This window comes from Rattus rattus, chromosome 5, assembly GCF_011064425.1.
Source record: "Rattus rattus isolate New Zealand chromosome 5, Rrattus_CSIRO_v1, whole genome shotgun sequence".
Lineage (NCBI taxonomy): Eukaryota > Metazoa > Chordata > Mammalia > Rodentia > Muridae > Rattus > Rattus rattus.
Window position 1 is genome coordinate 27,358,780 of NC_046158.1, and position 24,803 is coordinate 27,383,582.

At 37.0% G+C, this 24,803-nt stretch overlaps 1 protein-coding gene across 2 annotated transcripts in view; it reads left to right on the plus strand.

Annotated features, from left to right (window-relative positions):
* The window catches only part of Epc2 (enhancer of polycomb homolog 2), a 91,644-nt gene that overhangs the window by 30,432 nt on the left and 36,409 nt on the right, over positions 1-24,803 (plus strand). For both annotated transcript variants that reach the window (XM_032903264.1, XM_032903265.1), the window contains exon 3: positions 24,250-24,395. In XM_032903264.1, coding sequence (XP_032759155.1) covers positions 24,250-24,395 — 146 coding nt within the window. The remainder of the gene's footprint in view (positions 1-24,249; positions 24,396-24,803) is intronic.

The window sequence follows — 24,803 nt, forward strand, 5'->3', positions numbered from 1 at the left end:
ACCGTACTTACTCTAAGCCACACTGCAGCCCTTTCCCGGAAGGATTGGGGACATATATATTTGCAAGCTTTACTTATGTCATTTGTTGTGTCTTTGACTTTGAATCCTTTCAGTTTATTAAATTTGCCTTTACTTTAATATCAGTAAGGAAGGAGACAGATTGTCGCTCCTTTTTCCAAGCCAAAGAAACAGTTGTGTTTAGCAAGCCTAATTATATATTTTTCTTGGGAAATAAAACACCAAAACTAAGAATAACACCTTTGAATCAACCCCATTCAATAAGCATGACTCTTACATTGATCTTTATTTCATTCTGTTTGTTAACATGTAGTATGTACTGTATTATATTTCATATTATACATGTTTTATATTCTACCTTTTCCACTTAAATTTCAAATTTTAAGGTTTTATATCTATAACCTGTCATTTTAAGCTTATATGTAAATTTTTGTCAAATTGATATTCCACAGTTTGCTCACCTTACAGACCAATCATATTTAAGGTTGGGTATACTAGATCTCAAGCTTATTTTTTAAATTAGATTTTTAAAAGAAAGTCTTAAATTTAAAACACAACTTCTTACAAACCCCATAAATACAAGGAATTTTAGAAAATGCCAGTAATTTTTCTCTTTTCTTCTTACTGAAGATTTCTAAGTCATTTACCTAACTAAGGGCAAAAAAAAAAAAAAAAAAAACAAAAACAAAAAACCCTAGATTATTAGGTATTGAGTAGAATCTCCTGTAGTTGTGGGTTTGTTTTGGCTGGAGGGAGAATAAGGGCTGCTTGGAATAGAACTTACTTAGAGTTTATACCTTTGAGTCAGTCATATGCACTCCTACAACTGTACTTACCCATTTAAAAATGTCTCAGCACCTTTGTCTGTTATCTATATGCTAGAAGGTTTAGCCTGCTTTTATAATGTAAAGCCTCATGATCTCACCAACCATGCTTGACTCTGCAGTTTTTCTCTCTAATGCCAACTTTGCTGAACTAAATTAAAACTGGGTTTCTTTCCCCCCTCTCCTCCTCTGCACTCTAAGCTCATTAGGAACCCATCACATTCACTACAGTATATCATTACCCGGTGCAGTCTGAAACCGCTGTCACAGCAAAGTTTGCTTTTCTAATTTCTTTAGCCTTTCATGCTTTAAGCTATAGGAACTCTCTAAAACTTGCTTTATATATACCTTATTTGTTTATACCTTCTTAATCCTTTTACACTTATTTTTACAATAAGTCTTGTCCTTGGGATGGCTTTTTGGAGTGTTTGCTGACTCCATACAGCAAAATTCTTAGTATTGTTTGCTTTAAAGCCCCTTCTGATGTCTGTCTAAAGCCATAAAGCACATCGAGATCTGATTCACATTTTAAAAATCTAAATCTCCTTGCCTAGTATACTATATAACATGATTATGATCACAATTAAATGTTTGTTGAATAAGTGAGTAAATGAATTGAAAATTAAAGATAAATACATATACAGCATGATCATTCTCAATCAGTAATTTTGCAGGACATAAAAATTATATACTGAGTTAAATATCAGACTAAATTTATTAACACATACAGTGAAATCTGAAGACTTACTCTGTGGCATCCAAGTTAGAAATTAAAAAGTGAGTGTTCTTAATCATTAGCAATGTTGGTTTAGAATAGATGGATTGGGTGTGGATCAGGTTTGACGACACATTCCTATGATACCACCATATGGGAAGTAAAGTCAGAAATGTTGTGAGTTCAAGGCCAGTCTGAGTTACATAGTAAGATTCCGACTCATAAAAGCAAAAGCCAGAAATAAAGGTTAGTGGTAGAACATTTGTCTAGCATATACAAGGCCCTGGGTTTGACTCCTAGCACACCCACTCCCAACCCCCAAGATGCTGAAAGTGGAATAAATCTGGATGTGAAATAAATATCTTGTTCACTCCTGTCCTTTTCAGTGTCTGTTTTCTATAGTCACTGAACTGGTATTCTGAGAATTTACTCATAACACATGAGGATATTCCTTTTGGACTTCAATAAGTTAATTAAATTCAGATCTCCTTATAACAGTGGTGGTTACGTTCAGTCAGTTATTTAATTTCCCATTACCCTTTTATTTAATGGGAAAACATTTTATAATTGTTGTCAAGTGTCAGAATTTTAGAACATGGATAAATTTGGAGTGTTGCATTACAGTAACTTGTATCTGTCTTCTCTTTCAGCTAGCAGAATGGTTCTTGGTAGCAAGGCTCTGTTTCTTGGTTTAAAGGAAGGTTCACAGCTGCATTACACCTGTGTCTTTGTTAGGGTTACTTCTGTCATAATTAGGGTTTTACTGCTTTGAATAGACACCATGACCAAGGCAATTCTTATAAGGACAACATTTAATTGGGGCTAGCTTACAGGTTCAGAGATTCAGTCCATTATCATCAAGGCGGGAGCATGGCAGCCTACAGGCAGACATGGGACTGGAGGAGCTGAGAATTCCACCTCTTGTTCCAAAGACAGCTAGGAGAAGACTGGCTTCCAGGCAGCTAGGATGAGGGTCTTAAAGCCCACACCCACAGTGGCACACCTACTCCAACAAGGCCACACCTCCAAATAGTGCTGCTCCCTGGGCCCAAGCATACACACCATCACAACCTGCAAATATGTATCTATAGATTACCTCCCCTGCTGAACTAGGAGAGAGTTCAGAGTAAAGAACTGGTGAAGTAGTTTGTTGTTACCTGTCAGGTTGAAAACACACTCAAAAAGGATTGAATTGTTCTAATCTGTTCCTAAGATCCTAAAGCCGGAGAGGATAGGTATGTGTGGACAGTCTTTTCATTTCAGTATACTTGATGTAGGCTGTTTGATAAGCTGATCATCTTCATCCTACATGGAAAGAAAGGGAAACTTAACACTCAATATAAAGTGGGCTTTTATACCGTTTTTATTTTCAACAAGTAAAATACATGCTAGACTAACATCTAATTTTACTTTGTTATCTGTGTAATATTCTTCAGTGTTTTCCCCAGTGAACAAAACTGGTCCTAGTTTGTCCCTTGAGACCGGGACAAGCATAATTTCATTGAAGAGTTAGAAATGATCCAAGTATACTTTGACTGAAAGAGAAAAATCCAACAAGGCAGTTCTGCACTATATTAGGAATACTTGGCAGAAAGAATCTATTTCTGGGGCATGCATCTCTATCTGTCTGTCTGTCTATGTCACTGAGTATCAAGAAATCAAACTGAGTATAGATTGTATGAAATAACATCCCCTATTAAAATAATCAAGTACTAGAGAAACAGTACCACCAGTTAGAGGCAGATTGTATCACATTTGTGGCACTTTCCAGATTAAGTTGGTTCAGGTGTTTAGAAGACTGACTGAGATATTGAGCAAGGCCAGACACAGACAGCAACTGCAGTTCAGATCAGCCAATTCTAAAATTCTTCCCCCCAGGTTATTCAGTAACTACCACCACCTCCTGAGTCTAACATGAGGTAAATAGAAATGGTAGAGCAGTTTCTGGATGGGTGCTAGTTCAGTAAGGAGGCTGTTCCTAGAACATGCTAGTCAGTGAAGGTATTATGGGAAGAACAAAATAATCAGTCCCGTGTTCATTTAGGTAGAAAGATGAAAAGTCTTGAGTTCAAGGAGAATGCATGCTTCTTTGACCTCAGTAATTTGCATATCTGGTATTTAAAGGAGGAGAATGGATTTACCATCGCTTAGATTCAAATATGACAGACAGTTATGAGTAAAGCAATCAGGGAGAAAGTAAAACCACTCTAATAGTTAAATCGCATGTATTGTGACATGTGTTTTATGGCTATTAAAATTATAAAATTTAAAAAATATTGAGGTTGGCTGTAGAAAACATATTACCTATTGATAGAAAAGGGTGCTACACACAGCTGTTGGGACACACTTTTCTTTGGGCTGGGCAGAGAACTAATGAATGGCAGAACATTGTGCATGAGAAGGGACAAGGCACCAGACATGGGTAGTAGTAGTATTATTGCTGGCTTAAAAGCACTTAGAACCCCCTGGTGTGTCTTCCTACACCAGTGCACAGTGTACACTGTAGAAAGCTAGCATACCTGGTTGTGCTAGTAGGATTACCAAGAATAGACCTTTAGCACATTGATCTAGCTACTCGCTTCTTTCCTGAAGACGCTGGAGTGATGCTACACTACCTTGGGAGTTGGCACAAACTGGCATCTTAGTTTCCTATGTGACACAAAGTCTAAGGGAAGTTTGCTTTTCCTGCCTTACAGTTCTGTGGGCTACCTATCTATAAATAATGTTCTCTGCTATTGGGTAGTGGGAGCAGCACATACTTTTAATCCCAGGACTGGGGGAAGAGGGCAGGCAGACAAGTGGATCTCTGAGTTCAAGGACAGCCTGGTTTACAAAGCAAATTCCAGGATAACTGGCTGCACAGAGAAACCTGGTCTTGAACCCCCCTCACCTCAAAAACAAAGTTCTCTGCCCTAAAATTTTCTGAAAATGCTTATTTCTTAGAATTTTAATAGGAAACGAAACTTTTCTTCTTAATAGTGAGATAGCTAATGTTAACTGAGCTATGTCCAGACCCTGCTTAGTGTTAAAAACTTTAGTTACACTAGGCCATTTGTGTCTCATACTATTCCCAGAGATCTAGGGAATAAGCCTGGTCACTCTCAACCCCAACAAGCAAGGTTTGGTCACCCATCCTCAGTATGTCAATGGAATAAGTAATAGAGTGAAAAAGTAGAGGTTTTATTAAGACCATACACGGAATGAGAGGTGTGTGGATATGAAAGTGCTTGGCCACCAAGCTTGACCTGAGATCAGTTCAGGGCTTCTACATGGTAGAGGGAGAGAACTAACTCCTAGAAAAAGTCCTGCGTGAGGTAACCCAGTCACAAAAGAACACACATGGTATGCACTCACTGATAAAGTGGATATTAGCCCAAAAGCTTGGAATACCTAAGAAAAAATTCACAGATCATATGAAACTCAAGAAGGAGGAAGACCAAAATATGGATGTTTCATTCCTTAGAAGGGAGAACAAAATATTCACAGGAGGAAATACGGGGACAAAGAGTGGAGCAGGGACTTAAGAAGTCATCCAGAGACTGCCCCACCTGGGGATCCATCCCATATGCAGCCACCAAACCCAGTCACTGTTGCTGATGCCAAGAAGTGCAAGCTGACAGGAGCCTGAGAGGGATGTCTCCTGAGAGGCTCTCCCAGAGCCCTACTGATACAGATGAGGATGGTTGCACCAACCATTGGACTGAGCATGGGGACCCCAGTGAAGGAGTTAGAGAAAAGACTTAAGGGGTTTGCAACCCCATAGGAAGAACAACAATATCAGCCAACTAGACCCCACCAGAGCTCCCAGGGACTAAACCAACAACCAATGAATACACATGGAGGGACCCATGACTCCAGCTGCATCTGTAGCAGAGGATGGCATTGTCCAGCATCAATAGGAGAAGCCCTTGATCCCGTTTAAGACTTGTTTCCCCAGTGTAGGGAAATGCCAGGGTGTTGAGGTGGGAACATCCTCAGAGAAGCAGAAGGAAGGGGGAGGGGGAAGGGAAGAGGGAAAAGGAGATAACATATGAAATGTAAATACATAAAATATTCAAGAAAAATAAAATTGTAAAAAAAAAAAGAATTATCCTCTGACTTCCACATGCAGTCAGTGGCACATATATACAAATAGCGTAAGAAAAATTTATAGTGTTAGTTGCAAAAGAAAATCATTAACTCATTTCTTAAAGATAACCTACACATGCAATTAGTAACTTTGTTTTAACTGTGCATTGTGTTATATACCTGAATATGTGAGTGTTTTACACTAGTGTGTGTGTTTTAGAAGAGTGAACTCTAATGATAAAAGATGTAGTATAGTGTTAGGCATAGTGGATGTCTCAGCTATGCAAGAGACTGAGGTAAGGATAACTTGAGCCTAGACATTCCAGACCACCCTGAGGAATCTAGTGCAATCCTATTTTATGAACATGGACAACACAACGACAAAGCGGAATGAGTGAATACATAGACCAGTTACAGTCATTTATTATCATCTATCATGTACTGTACACAACTGAATGTGCTGTGCTTCTTATATGACTAGCAACACAGTGTGATTCATACCGGTATCACCCACAAACGAGTGAATGATGGAAATGTTTTTAGATGTCATGTAGAACCACTGTTGTATGTAGTTCACAGCTGACTGAATCATCACATGAAAGATCACATGTGTGTGCATTATATGTTGTCATCACTACTGTTTTGAACAAATTATTATTTTTTTGTTGTTAGGTAATTAGGAATAAGAAAAATCATAGTTTTGTTTCGCTCTTGTTTACTTATTTTCTGGTCTTCCTTTATACAGATTAGATTCTCTTAGCCTTGTCATTTTGTTTCTCTGGTGGACTTTGAAATTTCATTCAAGTCAAGTGTGTGGCAACAAATCACCTCAGATTTTATTTGTCTGAGAACATTTTATGGCCTTATTTTGGGAGGATTATTTCATAGACTATGTACTCTCAGAGTAGAAGGTTTTATGTTAGTTTTCAATTTCAAATATTTCTTTGCTTGCATTTTTAAGACTGTTGAGTGTAATTTTTATCTTGGTCCACTATAGGTTTACTTTCTCCTTCTGGCTTATTTTAAAATTCTTTTATCTTTTGTTGTTGTTATGTATATTTTAGTGTTTCTGCATGCTCGTGTGTGTGCTTGTGCACATGCCACGCACCGTTTGTGTTGAGGTTAAAGGTTAACTTGAGGGCTATCTCTAGTTTCAAGTCTTTAGCTTTTATCCTTTTTTTAATGTGCTGTGAGTTTTAGATTTATTTTGGATCCTTGAGGCAGGGCCATGCTTTGCAGCCCAGCTGGCCTCAGACTTAGAGTGATTTCCCTTAGCCTCCTCAGAGCTGGAATTACAGCTGGGCATCCTGGGCCCACACAAGAGACTCCTTCCCTAGGCGTCTCCAGTCTGTAAATCTCCAGTAGCACTTTTTGTTGCTGGTAAGTTTGATCTTGTCACTCGTTTAGATCTCCTTCTCTAGGATTCCTGTTTTCCAGCTTACATTATCCAGCTGCCTTGCATGTGGTTAATTTGCTGTCATTTAGGCTGTTAGAGTTTTCTTAATTCCTAGTCAGAAAATACAACATTCCTATCAGGCCCTAGATCTGACTGTGATACCTATTACGTCTCTCTTTAATTTTTACTGTGCTTTATGTTTTGTTTGTAGATGTGATGTATTGGGCAAAGTGAATTGCAGCAAAGAAAACTTGAATGGTATAAATGGAGGAGTTAGTTAATAGTACAAAACAGACAGACAGATTCATCTTCTGGTGAGCCTGGGTATCTTTCTGAACTTCAGTGCTTCTCAAGGTGTTTCTTTTTCTCCACCCCCAACCCTCATTTTTTGTCCTTTCGATGGGGACAAGTAACGGGACAGTGCCCACCAAGCCTCTAGAATTGTTACTTTTCTCTTCCACCAGTCCAGGTTTTATGATAAAGCATCAGTAGATCAGGCTCTGGTGAGATAACTCATGCTTAGCCTTGGCCAAGAACTAAGTGTTCTGCTATATTTCAGTGCTTCACTCTCCTCCCCACCAGAAGCACTGAGGGACCCTGTATTCCCTGAAGACCTACTCACATACCTGAAGGTAAAAGAAAAAAAAATGTATGCAGCACCCCCGTGGCTGGGTGCTTAGACTTGTCCAGGGCACCTTTAGTCAAGGTTTCATTAAGCACACTTAAGTTTGGCACATGCTCTCAAATTGGTTCCCGGGTCTCTGAATTCACCTGTCCATCTCTCCAGTTTTGATGACAGTGACTTAAACTATAACCTTGTTAGTTTTGTTTGTTTACCTTTCATTGTGTTATTAAAATGAAGTGGCAAGTTTTCAGTCCCTTACCTGGAAACCTGAAGTTATGTATGTAATTGGTTTCTGACTTTCTCTGACAATCTATTGTTTTCCTCTAATTAAAACATAGTTGTAGTCTGCAGGTGATGATAGTGAAAACAAGTACTGCTTGTGTTTGTTCTTTTGTCTTCTGTGATGGCTAGAGACTTAGAAAAGAGTCAGAAACTTGTGGAATGTTTTATGGTTTGTGTTTAAGATGCCTTCAGTAATATTTGTCTCATGGCTTAATGGAGTTTATTCCACTTTAGTTAATAACTTTGGTATTAATTTGTTTTAAAGAATTTTTTGCTGTTTGTTCTTTACCTTTCTCTTTCTTTTCCTTCTTTCCTTCTTCATGCCTTCTTTCTTTCTTGTTTTCCTCTTGGGTCTGCTCTAACACTGAACTTATGATATCCCTGCTCTGTCTCCTCATGCTGGGATTGCATACATGGGTCTTTTATAATTTATGTCCTGGACGTGCTTGCAGAGAATCATTTCTCGAGTATTTTCTTTAGAATATATGTGCAACTTATTTACTTTTAAAATCAATTTTAATTTTAAATAGGATCATTTTCAACTTTTACTTCAAGTGATTTGACTGTGTGTGTGTGTGTGTGTGTGTGTACACATATATATTTTAGTTGCTTTAGGTTTTGGTTTGTTTGTTTTGGAACAAGGTCTTGCTCTGTACCTCTTGCTGGACTGAAATTTGTGGTAACCCAGGGTACCCTCAATTATGCATCTGGCCCTTGCCTTGAGTACTATGATTTCAGAACGCACCACTACACTAGTCCAGTTTATTTATTTGTAAGTTCGCTCACTATTTTGTTCAATTTTGTTCATACAAAGAAAATACAGCTTTCGTTAACTTTTTTTTGGTTCTTTTTTTCGGAGCTGGGGACCGAACCCAGGGCCTTGCGCTTCCTAGGTAAGCGCTCTACCACTGAGCTAAATCCCCAGCCCCCTTTCGTTAACTTTTAACCAAGAATTTCATTTTCTTTAGCTGGTCTTTTGTAAGTTTTTAGGCATTGATAATTTGGGAGCAGGAATTCTTGACCAAAATGCTCTATTAGGTATAAAGAAACAGACTATGGGAACCATTTTAGAAGGATCTAGAATTAGGCAGGTTGGTTTTGGGTTTTGCTTGTTTGTTTTTACATCGAATGTGGCTGAAACTAGGTGTGAGAGTTCAGCAGTTGATGAGCCTCTTCTTCCAAGGTACTGAACTGTGTAGTATCACTGTTAATACACACTGGGAGCAAAGGACAATTTACATCTCTTTGATTACTTGTAGTGTTTAGTCCAGACTTGAAAAGAAACAGATTTTAATATTTATGAATTTTCTATTTGGGGGGCTATAAAACAACCTTTAGTTATAGTTGGTATCTGTTATTTTTAAATGCATTTATATTAGAAGATGAAATTGGTAGTGAGAGAAAATGGTGCCTAACACTTTCTGAGAACTTTTTATTTTGATATACTCTAAATTACATTCCTAAAATTGGCATAACTTCCAACTCAAGGGAAAGTTGCCAGGATGGCATAAAGAATTCTGTAGACTCTTCTCATGCTTCAGTAAATGGAGAGTTAGCAGTATTCATTGCTTCTTCTCCAGTTCTCCCTATTCCCCTGTCATTCTCTTTCCTCTCCAAGGTAGTTTTCTTTCTGAACCTTTTCCAGTAAATTTAAGATTTACTTAAAAATACCTCAGTGTATGTTTCTTAGGAACAATGGCATGTTCTCATTTAACCACAACATGATTATCAAAATGAATAAGTTGTCTTTGATATAATATAATTAATCTCTTTGGCCTTGTACATAATTTAATAGCTCTTTATATAAAATCTTTATAGTAAAGGAAAATCCCCAGGAATGTTTTTCGTTATCTGTCATATCTCCTCAGCCTACTCCTAAGTTTTCCTTTGCTTCATGCCAGTGATGTGTTTAGGGGACAGCCCAAGCACTTTGTAGTACTTTGTACTTAATGTGGATTTGCCAGTTATGACATGGATCTGACTGAATGTTGGGCTTTTGCTTACCTTTTCATCGTGGTAAAGAAATGGCAGAGCATAAATTTACCTTAATAACTTCTAGTACATATTATTAGCTATATACACATTTTTGGACAAAAGATCTCTGGAACTTATGTTTCATTTGGTGTAAAACTAAACTTTATCTTTTGAATGAGAATTGCTCACTTCCTCCCCAGGGCCAGCCCCTATGCCTTCCTTCTGTTCCATACCTGCTGAGTTGACTCCTACAGTATCTTTTGTGACTTGCTTACTTCATTTGGCATAATGCCCACACGATTCATCCATGTCATTAGCTTATAACAAGATTTTGTTTTTATAGTGTTTGATATAGTATTATATAATATTCCACTGTGTCTACCTATTTTTTTTTAAAAAATCGTTCATCAGTATATGAACATTTGGGTTGCTTCTGTTGTTTATTCTAAACAATGTTGCACTAAGTGTGGATATCCACATACCTCTTCGGGATCCTGTTTTCAGTTTCTTTTGGGCATTAACCAAGGTTGGATTATCGAGTTATTATTATTGTTGTTGTTATTATCATCATCGTGACCAGCAGTGGTGGTCGCACTGGTAGTAGTTGGAGTTGTTTGCTTTGAGGACCGCCTACTAACTGATGCCCAGCAGTCCATTTTTTCTTAGGCTTTTTTTTTTTGATGCTAGTGACCATCTGACCAGGAGGAAAGTTAGATCTGATTTGGTTTGATCTGTAGTCTCTGTGATTATTGGTGTTGAGCATCTTTTCATGTACCTATTGGTTGTTTGTGTTTCTCTAGAGAAGTACTTCTTCAAGATCTCTGCACATTTTTAAGTTGGATTTCTTGGTAGGGGATAGTGCCCTCTTACTGCATATATGCCTTGCCTTTCCCTCCTAGTTCTTTTATGGTGTTCTTGCTGTGCAGAAGTGAAGTTTGCTTTGGTGCTTTTGGTCATAGCAAACAAGCCAGAGGGGTTTATGGGGAGGCTTAGGTCATGGGAGTACTGTGAGTTGAAAAGTTCAGATCTACCTGGCTTATACTGTAAGGCTCTGTTAGAGGTGAGGCGGGAAGTACAGGAAGGAAAGTTAGTGTGAAATCTTGTCAGAACTTACTTCCCGTGTTTTCTTCTAGCAGTTTTATAGTTTCTGGTTTTAAACCCATTTTTTGTTATTTTTTTATAATATAAGAATTCATTTCTGTATGTCAATATTCAGTTTCCATCATCTGTTTCCTCCGATTGGTTCATTTCCGGACCCTTGTCAGTCATTTTAATATACACCTGAGGATTCGTTTCTGAGTTCTCTACTTTGAAGAACCTTATGCTCATATTTTTACTATTTGGATCACTGTAGCTTTGTAATTTATATTTTGCACTTTAGAATTCTCATATCCTCAACACAGCTATTTACTTTCAAAAGAACTGGTAAAATGCTTAGCAAAGAATGCCATTAGTAAAGAAAACAACATTAATTGCCCACAAAATTTTGTTTTATAAGCTTTTTCCCCAGATCTTTCTCATTTCAGCTATGTACTGAGTTCAGACCTGAGTTCACTGTCTTGTAAATGTTGAAACAGCCAGTCTGTTGGAAAACACTGCTACTTTTACAAACCCCAACTCCGTTAAGATTCTAGAAATTCATTTTGATTTTTGAAATTTATGCTGAGAAACATATGTCTGTTCTTATGTGTGGGTTGGTTTGGGGTTTAGTTTATGTTGATTATCACTTGCTGCCTGACCTCGGTCTAGATAAGAATTTCAGCTCTCATTCTCTAACTGCCAAACTTGAGAGTGAACAAGAATAATTATAGTCTAGAGAGAAAATATGAGTGTGTCAGAGAGTAAATAGGGACCACTGACCCAGAATTGTTAAAACACAAAGTGGTTTTTATAGTCACAAATACAAGATGACTTTAAATAAACCGAGTCCTTTTGATTCTTTAAAAACAAACAACAAAACCACCATGAAACAAACCTCCTGCGTGTTCAGCCTGCACTGCAGCCATCTTACAATGAGCTACTTTATCAGTTCCTATATTGTCTTGTCTTCTCACCTAAACTCAAGTATGTGGTTCTTTTTAGTTCTGTACCTCTTATTATACCCCGTGTGTAGTTTACTCTTTTTTTAAAATGCATTACACAAGTACACATGTGTATGGCTGTTTTTGCCTGTATGTGTGTATGTGCATCATATGTGTACATTGCCCACAGAGGCCAGAGAGGATGTCAGATCCTCTTGGACTGGAGTTACTGAAGGTTGAGCTGCCATGCGACTGCTAGGACTCGAACCTGGGTCCCTTGGATGCAGCCAGCACTCTTAACTACTAAGCTAACTTTCTGCTCCCCTGTATGATTTTTCTACACCTTGCCTTTTTAAGAGTAGTTTTAAAAAGACTGTAGTCTGGGAAATAATCTTATATTGACGTGTATAGGATGTCCTTTTCTTTTTTTAAATAAGCCTGTGTGTGTGTGTGTGTGGTGTGCACGCCCCTCCCTCCCATCTAGTTTATTGTTAAAGCAGACTTGACTGTTTCCAACCTTCTGTTACATATAGTTACATATAGTGCTTTAGTGAATATTCTTGAATATAATGAACTTCATAGAAGCATGATTCTATTTGTCATAAAAGTTCAAATATATTCTTGGAGACTTTACCATTTTATATTAACCTGAAAAAATGCTGATTTTGGGGGGGTCTAATTAAAATGCTGCTTTTAGTGTTTGGTCTAATTATTGAAGAAACTACCTAGGTATAGTATATTTTTTCTTTAATTTTGAAATTATATTATAACTACATCATTTCTCCCTTTGTTTTCTTCCTTCCAAACCCCCACATATGCCTCTTCTTGCTCTTTCAAATTCATGGGCTCTTTCTCCATTATTGTTGTTACATGGATATATGTATATACACATGCATGTATAGTTATAGATGCAACATCTCATATACTATCTTATTATATACTTAGATATCCTGTATGTATGTATATAAATGTGTATATACATTATGTATATATACTGTATTATTATATACTATTATATACATGTTTTCAGACTGACCATTTGATACTGGATAACTAGTTGGTGTTCTCGTCCATGGAGAAGACAGTTTCTCTTGCTTTCAGCATTCCCTAGTTTTCAGCATAGTAGCTTTTTTCCAGTATATGTCATGCCTAAACTATCACGATATTTTAAAAATTAAATTATTAAATCCTTTATTTCAGAAATAGAATTTTTTATTTAGAGAAAAGTGGTACAAATAGTCCCTGTACACTGTCAGCCAGTTTTGGATTCCTGTAATGATATCCTTTGTCTTAGTCTGGTACCTGTGTCTTCTGTTTCTCTTGGTAACATTATAACGTATATTTCTTATAAAGTTGAATGTCTTCAAATTTTAGGAGCATTTTTACTTTCAGAACTATTACTATCCTTCACAGATTTTTTTTTCTTGAATAACAAAGCAACAAAAGAATGAGAATCTGAAAGAAGAGATGAAGACTGAGAAAATAATACAGGGGAAATAAGAAAATTATCTTGACACTTTAACTCTGTGACGTTTTCAGGGTTAGCCCTTTGATAGTAGATAAGCAGTTGGTGTTCACTGAGAAGACAGTGTCTTGTGTTCTTAGTATGGCCTAGGGCTCTGTGTATGCTAGGCAAGTGCTCTACTACTGAGCCCTGGCAGCCCAGCAACTTTCTGAAAAGGAAGGGGTAGGTGTCCTTGCTTTGCCGTATTTCCAGGCTGCAAGTTCCAACTTAAAACAATTAACGTTTCCAACTTGTTCATTATCATTGCTTATAGTTCCTGTAATTGCCATTACTCTTGGCCAGTGATATTTATTATTTATTTATATATAATGAGTCTTTGGAAGTGGGTAGTTGGTTGGCCAGAAAGACCAAGAATAATCCTGATTGTAGAGCTTTTGAAGAATCAATCAGTGGTTAGTTGGATTTCATTGCACAACATTGTAGAAATAGCTTTGAATTTGGCTGCAGTTCACTTTCTTTGTAGGTTAGAGATGAGAGGTATGGACACTACCTCTGGCTAAGTCTTGTAACTCTAAACCTGGGAGAGTCACTTTAAAAGTACTGGTTACTCATATTCAGAGTGATTTGATTGATGGCTCTCAGGCAGGCTCCGTTGTTGTTTCAGGACCTCGGAGAGCTCTCAACAGAGGCGCCTTCTCTGTTAGCTTTCAGTAGCTACCTTTAAAAGTTATTTTAACCCTGAGGAATAGAAATTTTTACAAATTCTTGAATTTCAGTGTATTTTCCATTAGACACAATATTTCTGATGTTAGTGCACTAGAGTTGTGGTTCTCAGAATAGAGTCCTGTAGTGTCACTTGGGGGTTAGAAATACAGGCTTATAAATCTCACTCTAGACCTACTAGGTTGCGAATAAATGATTGATTCCAGTATTAACAAGTTCTCCATGTGGTTTCTAGTGAATGGTGAAGTTTGAGAAACACTGACTTCAAGACTGTGTTGATTACCGTGTAAGTGGGAGGAATGTGTGAGATCTTGGGCAGATACTGTTTTATTCTACTTAACATGAGATTTGGTTATTGATACTGAATGTACAAAATTTCAGTTCTGCTTTCTAAACATATGCCTCATACGTTCATACAACTTCTTTGGCCATGTAGTCCTGGATATTTGCTTTGCTTTGAAGATAGATTTGGGCCACATAGCCTCTTGCCCAGTCTCATGTTTGGCAATTTATATTTTGTGCTTAAGCACACCCATCTCCTTATTCCTTTTGTTCTTTCTAGAATGCCTTTGCATTCACTTTCTCTGTGTTTTACAGTATTGGTATGCTGCTTGCTTCCAAGGGGAGCTTGCCATATGTGTTGTTAGCTATTTTTAGATAAATTGAAGTAATAATGGCTTTAAAAGTCATAAGAAAGAACTGGAGAGTTGGATAGAAGATATAGTCTGGTTAGTCTTTAAATACATGCTTCTCTTAGGAGTACTGTTATAAGTGCTCAAAGACAAGTCTTGGGGACAAGATGTACTTGTGTTTTTGTCTTACTGTGTTGCCTACAATCAGAAGAATTTTTTTTAAGTAGTTTTCCATGGATAAACATTTAGGAAATAGATGGATGTGGTTAATACATTTTAATGTATTTCATTAATTAATCAAAATTAATTAATCAATATGTGCATTGGTGTTTGATCTGTCTGTATGAAGGAGTTGGATCCACTGGAACTTGAGTTATAGACAGTTGTAAGTTGCCATGTAGGTGCTGGGAATTGAACCTAGGTTCTCCGGAAGAGCAGTCACCATTTCTCTAGCCTGACTAATATGATTGTTTACTATAATTCATAGCTAAATGTTGGAAATGTAGCACATGTGTGGAGAGGTCAGAGGAACTCTGTGTAGAGTCAGTTGTCACTTTCTAACTTTACATGGCTCTAACTCAACAGGCTTATAAGGCAAGGACCTTGATATGCAGAGCCATCTCACCAGTCCATGATAATCTTTACTTATTGTCTTTGATTAATATAATTTGTAAGCTTAAATATTTAAAATATAAATATTATATTTAATATATAAAACAAAAGCTATCTTTTGACATATTGATGTTCCATTTTGATGTTCCAAACACTTTCATTGCTACAGCTAAGACTAGAAGGATGTGATTTGGCTTCTGTGTGTAATAAAATGCCAGTCATTATAAGATCCCGACCTGTGCTCAGCTCACCAGGGTTCTTAACCATTTTCTGAGCTGTAAGATACAGTCTTTCAGCTCTAAATTTTTTAACTTTGCTGTTTCAACACATAAATAAACTCATATGTCTGTCTTGATTTAACTTCCTTGTTTGTTTGTTTATTTTAAATAAGGTCTTAGCGGGAGTATTCTGGCTGGCCCTAGGGATTAAACCCACATAAAAGACACTATTAGAAGAGAAGCATACAGATTATTATGGCTGCATGGGGGACCTCATAGGTAAATGAAGATCAGAAAAAGTAGGTGGATCCAGGTACTGATGTACTGTGTTGAACAAAGAATAGCAATTCTGAAAAAGTAATGGGAAAAAGAAAGGCAGATAGCAGGTTTGTCTGTAGCCTTACTCTTGGCTGTCTTGCTCTCCATCTCCTGTTTGGTGACGTCTCTTCACACGAGAGCTTTGTTCGCTTTGAGGAAGCAAAGGGGAAGGTTGTCATGCTCTTTTTAGATCTGCTACTTTCCAATTATCTTTATCTGAGAATAGTTTTTGGGCCCGCGTGGCTTATTTTGAGGTGGAATACTCTGTGTATTCCATACATTTCTCTGTATTTCATACAGAGAAAATGATGGTAGGAAGAAGAGAATTTTTAAAAGTTCAAACTGGATTCCATGAATGAGTGAGCACAGCAATACAAGTCTTAAGATTGATTTTTTTTCCTTTATTATTACATGAGCGACCATTGTTAATTGCATAGTTTTTCAACATACGTAGTGTTTTTCTACTAAACATGAAGAGAAGGACTTACGTCACTCTTTGAACATCTGAGCTCTAGGGGCTATTTGTTTTTAAGACTTTTTTTTAACCTCTTTCCACCACAAGTTTCCATTTCTGAAGAAAAACTATAAATCATCCTACCCAATTTACATGTACTCTTCTCTCTGTTGGGTAATAAGATCAAATACAAAGCCTATTCTTGCTCTTTGTGTTTGAGAAAAGAAGGGTTTGTGTAGATGACTAGTATATTGACAAATACATAGTTATGTTTTTCTGAGGAAACATACTGAGGTGGTTTTGTGCATTCCTACCAGCAACTCTATGGAGACTGTTAGCAAACATGACGTTTCTTACTCCCTTTTGGTGTGTCTTCTAGCTCTCTCAGTGTGTGAGGTATGTGTTCCGCAAATGTATTTCTAAGTTTTGATGATACGCTTGCTTTGTTGTAAATGAGTTTTCCCCCTCTGTATTGGCAGTGTGTTCTCCAAACACTGCTGCTTGCCTGGTTTCCACAGGAGTTGTTGTTCCCCCACCCCCACCCCTGACTCCTTTGGAAGGGATGCTACTCAGTAGTATTCAATACCCAATTCATCACAGAGAAATCAAACTCAGAAGTGTCTCAGGTTAACTTATTTACTGTGAGAAATCCAAGTAAAAAGGTGACTTACAGAGAAACCTAAAATAGATGGTCAAAGTAATTCAAAGGATACAATTTTTTTCCCTAACATTTCCATACAACTTTTTTTTTTCTAAGCTGGGTAACCACAAGGTGTATTTGTGAAGAAAACCCTGGTAATCACAAGGTTTTCTATTCTGGTATGTTTTTACATAGAAATCGGTCATCCTTGAAAGCCTGGAAGCCCTTGCCTGTTTCATCAGTTCTCTGCAGTAGTAATAACTTCACTGCAGTTTCTGCAGCATAATAAGGAAAGACAGAGGGAGATGATGATGGGCTAGAACATGCTAGGTGCTTCTGAACGTGGATGAACAGTGTGAATGTGCTTGCTGCCTATAGATGAATGACTATGCTGGTAAAAAGTGAGGATTCGTAGGTAGATGGCCTGTATATTTATGTGTTTTATTGTTTAATGTAAACACCCATTGTAGCTAAATTGGACATACATAGTTGTTAGTGTGTATATACACATATAAATGTAAATTTTTGCCTCTGATTAGATACAGTTCTCTCATTTTATTACTTGTTGATGTGAGGTTAATAAATGATATCTCATTTGCAAAGGGTACTACTTAAAATTGTGTCATTTAAAAATCTTTTAAACTTTTATTTTCGATTCATTTATTTTACTTTATGTATAGGGATATTTTAACCTGCATGTCTCTATACCACATATATGCCTTTTGGATCCCCTAAAATTAGAGTTGGGATTTGTCTTTGCCAACAGAGAGGCAGAAAAGCTCCTTATTTTTACAATAGAATATTATTTCCTGCTATAGTTGAGACTTACCATATTTATTTTAAAAACATGATTTCTGTATATGAATTATAATGGGCATCAATACTAAAATGAGCTGTAACATTGTATTGTACTTTATTTACTTCACTCCTGCTAAATCAGACAATAGTCTTAGTCAACTGATGATGTAGAATTGAATCAGAGGAGCTGTCTATATTTCTTGATTGCTTGCTCAGTAGTTGGCATTATGATAGGTGCAAATTATTTTATTCTTAGAAAATTTAACGAGATACTTAAGTTTATTGGTATTGTTTTGTAGCTCTTAATTTCTTGTCTAGCTCTATAACTGTCATTTCAAGAATGTTACATAAACAGAATGTACACTGTGTAACTTGTACAATTGACATTTTTCAAACTCAGCATAATTGCAATTTTTCAAGTTGTATATATCAGTAATTTGGTCTTATGCATTGTTGTATACATTACTGCTTCACCACTGGAAGACAATTTTGGCTATTGCGACTAAATTTGCAATGAACATTTGTGTTGACTTTAAAATTTTTTAATTATTTTAAGAATTATTATTCAGGGGGTTGGGGATTTAGCTCAGTGGTAGAGCGCTTGCCTCGCAAGTGCAAGGCCCTGGGTTCGGTCCCCAGCTCCAAAAAAAAAGAAAAGAAAAGAAAAAAAAAAGAATTATTATTCAGAGGGAATAACTGTCAGAACCCAAATGAGAGGCCAGAAGACAACTTTTTGGGCCGTGTTTTCTTCTTTACTTTTACATGGGCTCTAGGAGTCATCTCAGACTGTCAGGCTTGTGCAAGAGGCACTTTTACCAAATGAGTCATGCTGCTTTGACATGAGGTGTTTACCTCAACTTGTCTTTGATGCGACTAGTGTTTTAGTCCAGGTTTCTGAAGTAAGCCTTTATAAATTAACTTTCAGGCTGATATTTGAGCAGAAAGTGGTCATATAGCTACCCTGAGAGAAGAAGTCTTATCTCTGTAAAGATTTTCAATCAGTCATGTTTTCAAATTCACATTCATCCCTTTTGAAGGAAATGTGATTTTTTTTTTTTTTTAGCTAATTCCTAGTTACAAAGGAGGAAGGGGACTTCCTGAATTGTACTGTATATTTCAGTGTTCTCTGACCTGCTAATTCTAAAACATTTATTATTTTCACTTCATTCTCATCCGCTCTACTGACTTGTCATTTGCTTTTGTGAGCATGGAATTTTAAGACAAGCCTCATGATCACCTGCCTTGTTTAATTTATGTTCATGTATTTGTTGGAAGAAATCTGTCCTATATACTTTAAACTCTGGCTGTTTGAGTGAGTAGCACATCTATGGTACAGTTCCCTGTGGAAGTGTGTCACATATAACAGAGGGGTCCAGGGCAAGGTAGACATTATAAATATAAGGATGGTTTGTGTAAAGAGTTCTGAATTCACAAATAAATAGACACCTGATCAGTATGGTCTTTGTTCTTTGGAAAGCCTTGATTTTTAAGCACTCTGATAAGCATGTTCAGTATGTTAGAGAATACTTTTTGCTGCTGCACTCTTGTGATTGGGTGAAGGTTATATTATAGATCAAAAGACCATGAGATGGAAACTAAACTTTAGAAATAGAATGTTTTGGTGTCAAACAAAGGAGTAGCAGAAAATATTGACTGCTTAAAAATACTGTAATGAACAAAGTACCATTCCTTTCCCTTTTCTACTTAAAAACAGATAAACAGACATAGCTTTAATTAGTACTATTAGAAGGTAAGAAAAAAATGTGTCTTAAAGGACTTTTTTTTTCTTAAAAGACTCTATAATTGAGACCTGCATTAGACACCCATATCACAATACTTGTTACTGGATCAGTGGTATCAGGTCTTATAAGAGTTACCTTGGGAAAGAAGGAGGGAAGAAGGGAAGGAAAGAAGGAAACAGGGAAGGAGGCAGTACACCCAATTAAGTTTTCCTAGCTCCACAGTGCTTACCATTCAGTGGAGGCCAGAGAGGGATGGAGGGAGGGAAGATGGCTTAGTTTGGCTTTTATTGATGTAAAGAGACACTGTGACCGACTTATAAAGGAAACTATTTAATTGGGGCTGGTTTACAGTTTCAGAGGTTTAGTCCACTATCATCATAGTGGGAAACATGGCAGCTTGCAGGTAGAAATGGTGCTAAAGGAACCGAGAGTTCTATATCTTGATCTGAAGGCAGCCAGGAGGAGACTGGACTCCATACTGGCCAGACTTGAGTATATATGAGACCTCAAAGCTCTGCTTCCACAGTGACACACTTAGACTAACAAGGCCACACATCCTCCAATAAGGCCAGACCTCCTAATAGTGTCACTTCCCATGGACCAAATATATTCAAACCATTACAGAAGACATGAGAGAATAAATGTACCCTCTTTTAAAATCTTTGTACCCTCATTTAAATTCTCCTAGATTCATGTGTCAGAAGGAAACTGAAGCATGTAGAAACTAAGCTACTACTACCATTCCTGGGAGATTGAAGAGAAAAGAGAGGAAGAGAATTAGTGTTTCACTGTATCATACAATGTGTAATGAGCATGATACAATATAGTAGTTCACAGTCATATTAATGATGATACTTTGAAGTGATGACAGCAACTGCCTGTCCTTGTTATGTGCCCTACTGAATTAGATTCCACTCATTTTATACCATGCTTAGCCGCTTCAATCTGAAGCCATCTCACCATATTTCAGCTGTTGGAAATCTGTTCTTCCTGGTTTTGTGTGGTTCTCATTCCATTAGGCTGCTGAGTTTATTAGAGACTTGGATATGAACATGGTATAATGCTAAATAACTTGGAAAGGCATTCCTAGCTAAACTATGCATATATTCCCTAAGCTAACACCAGTCAGCCTGTAAATCCGTCATATAGCCTGTCAAGATATCCTCATTTCTTTCCCATACAGAAGCTGCTGTTCTTACAGAAAGTAACCACACTTTCTTGGTGGACACTGCAGGGAATTTTCCGCTTTCTTTCCCACTTTGGTTTCCCTTCTCAGTGTGATTTTTCACACCTTTAAATCCTCTCGTGTTTCCCTTTTTTCATTGCTGATAGTCTTTTACCACAAGAAATCTACACACAGGGAAAGAGACATACACCCTTATTCGTTTGTCAGTGCCTTTTTAAATGTTCACTTTCTGAATTATGATATAGTTACATTTCTCCCCCTTTCTCACTCCAAGCCCTTTCCTGTTTCCTCCCTACTCTTCAAATTCACTGTTATTACCATCATGTATGCTTATGCATATACACGGGTATCCCCAAATAAAACCTATTCTGTCCATGTTATGGTACTTTATATGTTTTCAGGGCTGACTGTCTGGCACCTGGCAACTACTTGGTGTGCTCCTTCCTGGGGATGACTGTTCTGCTCCCAGCATTCCATAGTTGACTGTAGGGTTAAGGCCTCATGGGCTTTTCCCCATCTGCTTTGGTAGGCTATTGTTGTCAGTGTTGAGCTTGTGTTTGGGCAATCACGTTGATGTGACTTTATGGGTATAGTTTCTGACATTCCTAGGAGACAAAATTTCACAGCAAACTCCCTGATCCTCGGACTCCTACAATATTTCTGCCCCCTCTTCCTTAATGTTCTCTGAGCCTTAGGTACCGGAATATTTTGTAGATGACACCTTACTTCTTTCTGTCAGTCTGTTACATCAGGACATTTCCAGCCCTTCTGTCTCTCCTCTCCACCTCCTTATGTATAAGGGTGCTCTCCCTTTTTTTGTGGGGGGAAGGGGGCTGACTGGCCTGCAACACTAACCCATTATTTTTATCATTTGTTATGTAGCAAGAATAATTAATTGCATTTCATAAACTGAGGTATCAGTAAATTAAAAATATTCTGCTTACAGCTTAAAAGTATCTTTTTATACTGTATTTAACAAATACTGGTTTAGCCAACAGCATTTAGTACTCATTTTACCCCAAGTTCTATGCTGAGGTATCTAACTATGAGGAAAGCAGTGACAGCTTTTACAAGAGAATCTGCCTTTTTGTCTGATAACATAAAGAACCCAAGTATGCAGTAAACAGAATGCTGAAACACATGTACCTGGTTTGCAAACAGCAGGAAAGAAAGTCTAAATCTCTAAGAATTCTTGTACAGTTTTTAAATAAGGTAAAGGAGGGCTGGTGTAAGCCAGTCTTTACCCTGATTCTGATTTAGCACACTGTCAGATCTCCTGTTAATTCTCACCACTAATCTTTCCAAACTATTTCCCAGCTCTTTGTCCTTTGCCCTGCCTCACAAGCAGGTGCTGGCTTTTGTCAGAGTAGAGTGAGTAGAGCCTGGAGCAGATAGGAGGTGGAGGAGCAGCCGGTGACTGGGTAGGCAGGAAGGTGTGTGCACATGCTCATGCACATTTACAGATAGCTCTGCCCCCGGACCGTGGGAATTTCTGTTACTGTGCACAGTAACACTGAGTTACTGCTGCTTAGCGCTTAGGCAAGTCTTTCTTCAAAGCAGTGTGACCTGTGTCACCTACCTGGTTACCTGTTGTTAGGTGTTTCATTGTGTGCGGCTGCAAAACTGTCTTTGTGGAAGAGTAGCTTTTAGTCATCTGTATCTTTATGTGTATAGGATCTGTAACATCTCTCATTGAGTTTGATATGAAGTAGATTGGCTTTTTGAAAGCATGCCTGTAAATAAATGGTAATCATATAATTAAATAATTAATAATATAAAACAGATAAAAATTACATTTTTAAAAATTTGAGTAGTGTACTTTTAAAGCATAAGTACAGAGTAGTATGTTGAAAATTACTACCAATAGCTAGAACCTCCTGACTTACTAGCTTATTTTGTAGAATATAAAACCAATTAAATACCTTTTCAGAATGTGAGACTCATTGGGACATAATTTATCTACTACATAGAGACAGTGAGACACTCATTTTTAGTAGGTACACAGCATATTGGCCATTGCCTGGCTCATAGTAAGTGCTATAAAAGTTTATAAGTCTTGGCTAAAATTTCTTTTTATTCTTATTGTTATTGGTGGTAAAATACTTTAAAGAATTAGAGTTCCAATCTTATCTGAGTGATTTCTTTTTTAAGTTTATTAGCACACACCTTTGTTTCTATTGTCACTATTAGGAATTACTCTTTCCAATGATGTGCTAAGTCTGTGACTGATGCAGATGTGGAGGATAAATATATCTGGGTCTACCTTCCTATGCAGGCATGCTGGGGATTGGGCTTTCTTACTGCTTTGTTCTAATATCTCTCCAATTATTTTCAGTTCATATTTGTGCGTGTTAATCTTTTGAGTAAAGACAAGGATATTTTTAAATGTCAAACAATATATCAGGGGGAAAATTATAATTTCCTTTCTGTTCTTGAACTCCTCTCTTGATAGCCCTCTTGACCAGAAGTAGATAATTATCAGCAATTTCTTTTTTTCTCCAGAAATAGTCTGCACATATAGATGTATGTATATGCACCCATGTCCTTTCTGTACCTTGCCCCCTGCCTCCTGTTCTTCCACTTTGCTCCCGTTAGTATCCTCCCTGGCTTCGGTTAGCCTGCTGAGCATGTGCACACTGCCGGTTCCCTTTTCCTCTGTAGACTGTTTATTCTGCAGTTTTTCCTTCTCAAGGTGTCACATTTAATACTTCTATTTTTCTATGTAAATTTATGTTATTGGAATTAACAAGTTTGAAAGTATATTTTGATTGATAAATATCAGTTTATAATTTCTTCCTCACAGCCCAAAATAGTTTAATATCAACTTTTAAATCTTAGTCTATCTAGTTGATAACTGAAAAATACTGTGTTTCTGTCTGTAATTTGCATTTAAAAAGTGTTTGGTATTTATCCCCCCCTAAAAATTCTTGGCCAGTTTTTTAAAGGTATTAGGTATAAGGAAAGTGGCCTTTTATATGTTACTCTTTCCTCAGTTCTTACTGACTTACAAAATTTTATATGTAGAAATATAAAATGTATATAGGCAATTATTTTAAATTAAGTTTTGTTATATTTTAATTTGAAACCGTTCATATAGTTCTTTCGGTAATTTCTTTTATATTTTAGTGTATCTGGTTTTCTTTCTTGAATATTGTAATATTGTTATTTATTAGCTTTCAATAAGAGTAGGCATTAGCCTAAATTTGTTTTGTAACTAGTCAGCTATTCTAATACCTTTAAAAAATTATTTTTATTTTACATTTTATCTTCATACTTTTTGTGCTGTGTGCTAAGCTTAATCCTGGATGTTTAACGTTCTTCATAGTTCTTAGGTTGCCATGTTGGCATGTTCCTCCCTGTTATAATTACTGCTTTATATTCTGTCATATATGTGAAATACTTTAAGAAATGTCTCAGTTGATATTCTTATTCCACATGTAAAGCAATATGCCTGTCACTGTACAGTCTCTAAAACTGTGTGTGTAACTTCATAATTTCAGCTCAATTTGAAGAATTTCTCTCTCTTTTTTTTTTCCAGCTTTTAACCTAGACAATGAGCAACCAGATTATGATATGGATTCTGAAGATGAGACATTATTAAATAGACTTAACAGAAAGATGGAAATTAAACCTTTGCAATTTGAAATTATGATTGACAGACTTGAAAAAGCCAGTTCTAACCAGGTACTGTACCATGTAAAAGTGTCTCTTATGTTTATAATTGAACCAATTAACACCTTTGTGCTTACCTATGCTCTCTGAAAGTGCTGCATTGAGTTTCTTTCTTCTCTCTCTCTCTCTCTCTCTCTCTCTCTCTCTCTCTCTCTCTCTCTCCCTCTCCCCTCCCTCTCCCTCTCCCTCTCCCTCTCCCTCTCTTTGTCATCCCACCCGCTCAGCATCCTAGAATTTCTATTTGAACAAAATACTTCATAATTTTCTTGAATAGATCCTTAGAGGAATACTGTGACTTCTTCCCACGTGGGTAAAACATAATGTCATAATGTCTTGATCCGTTGAATAGTTACTGTATTTTTGATATTTCAGTAACTAATTTTATTTATGTGGGTATCTGAAATAATTATCTTAAATCTT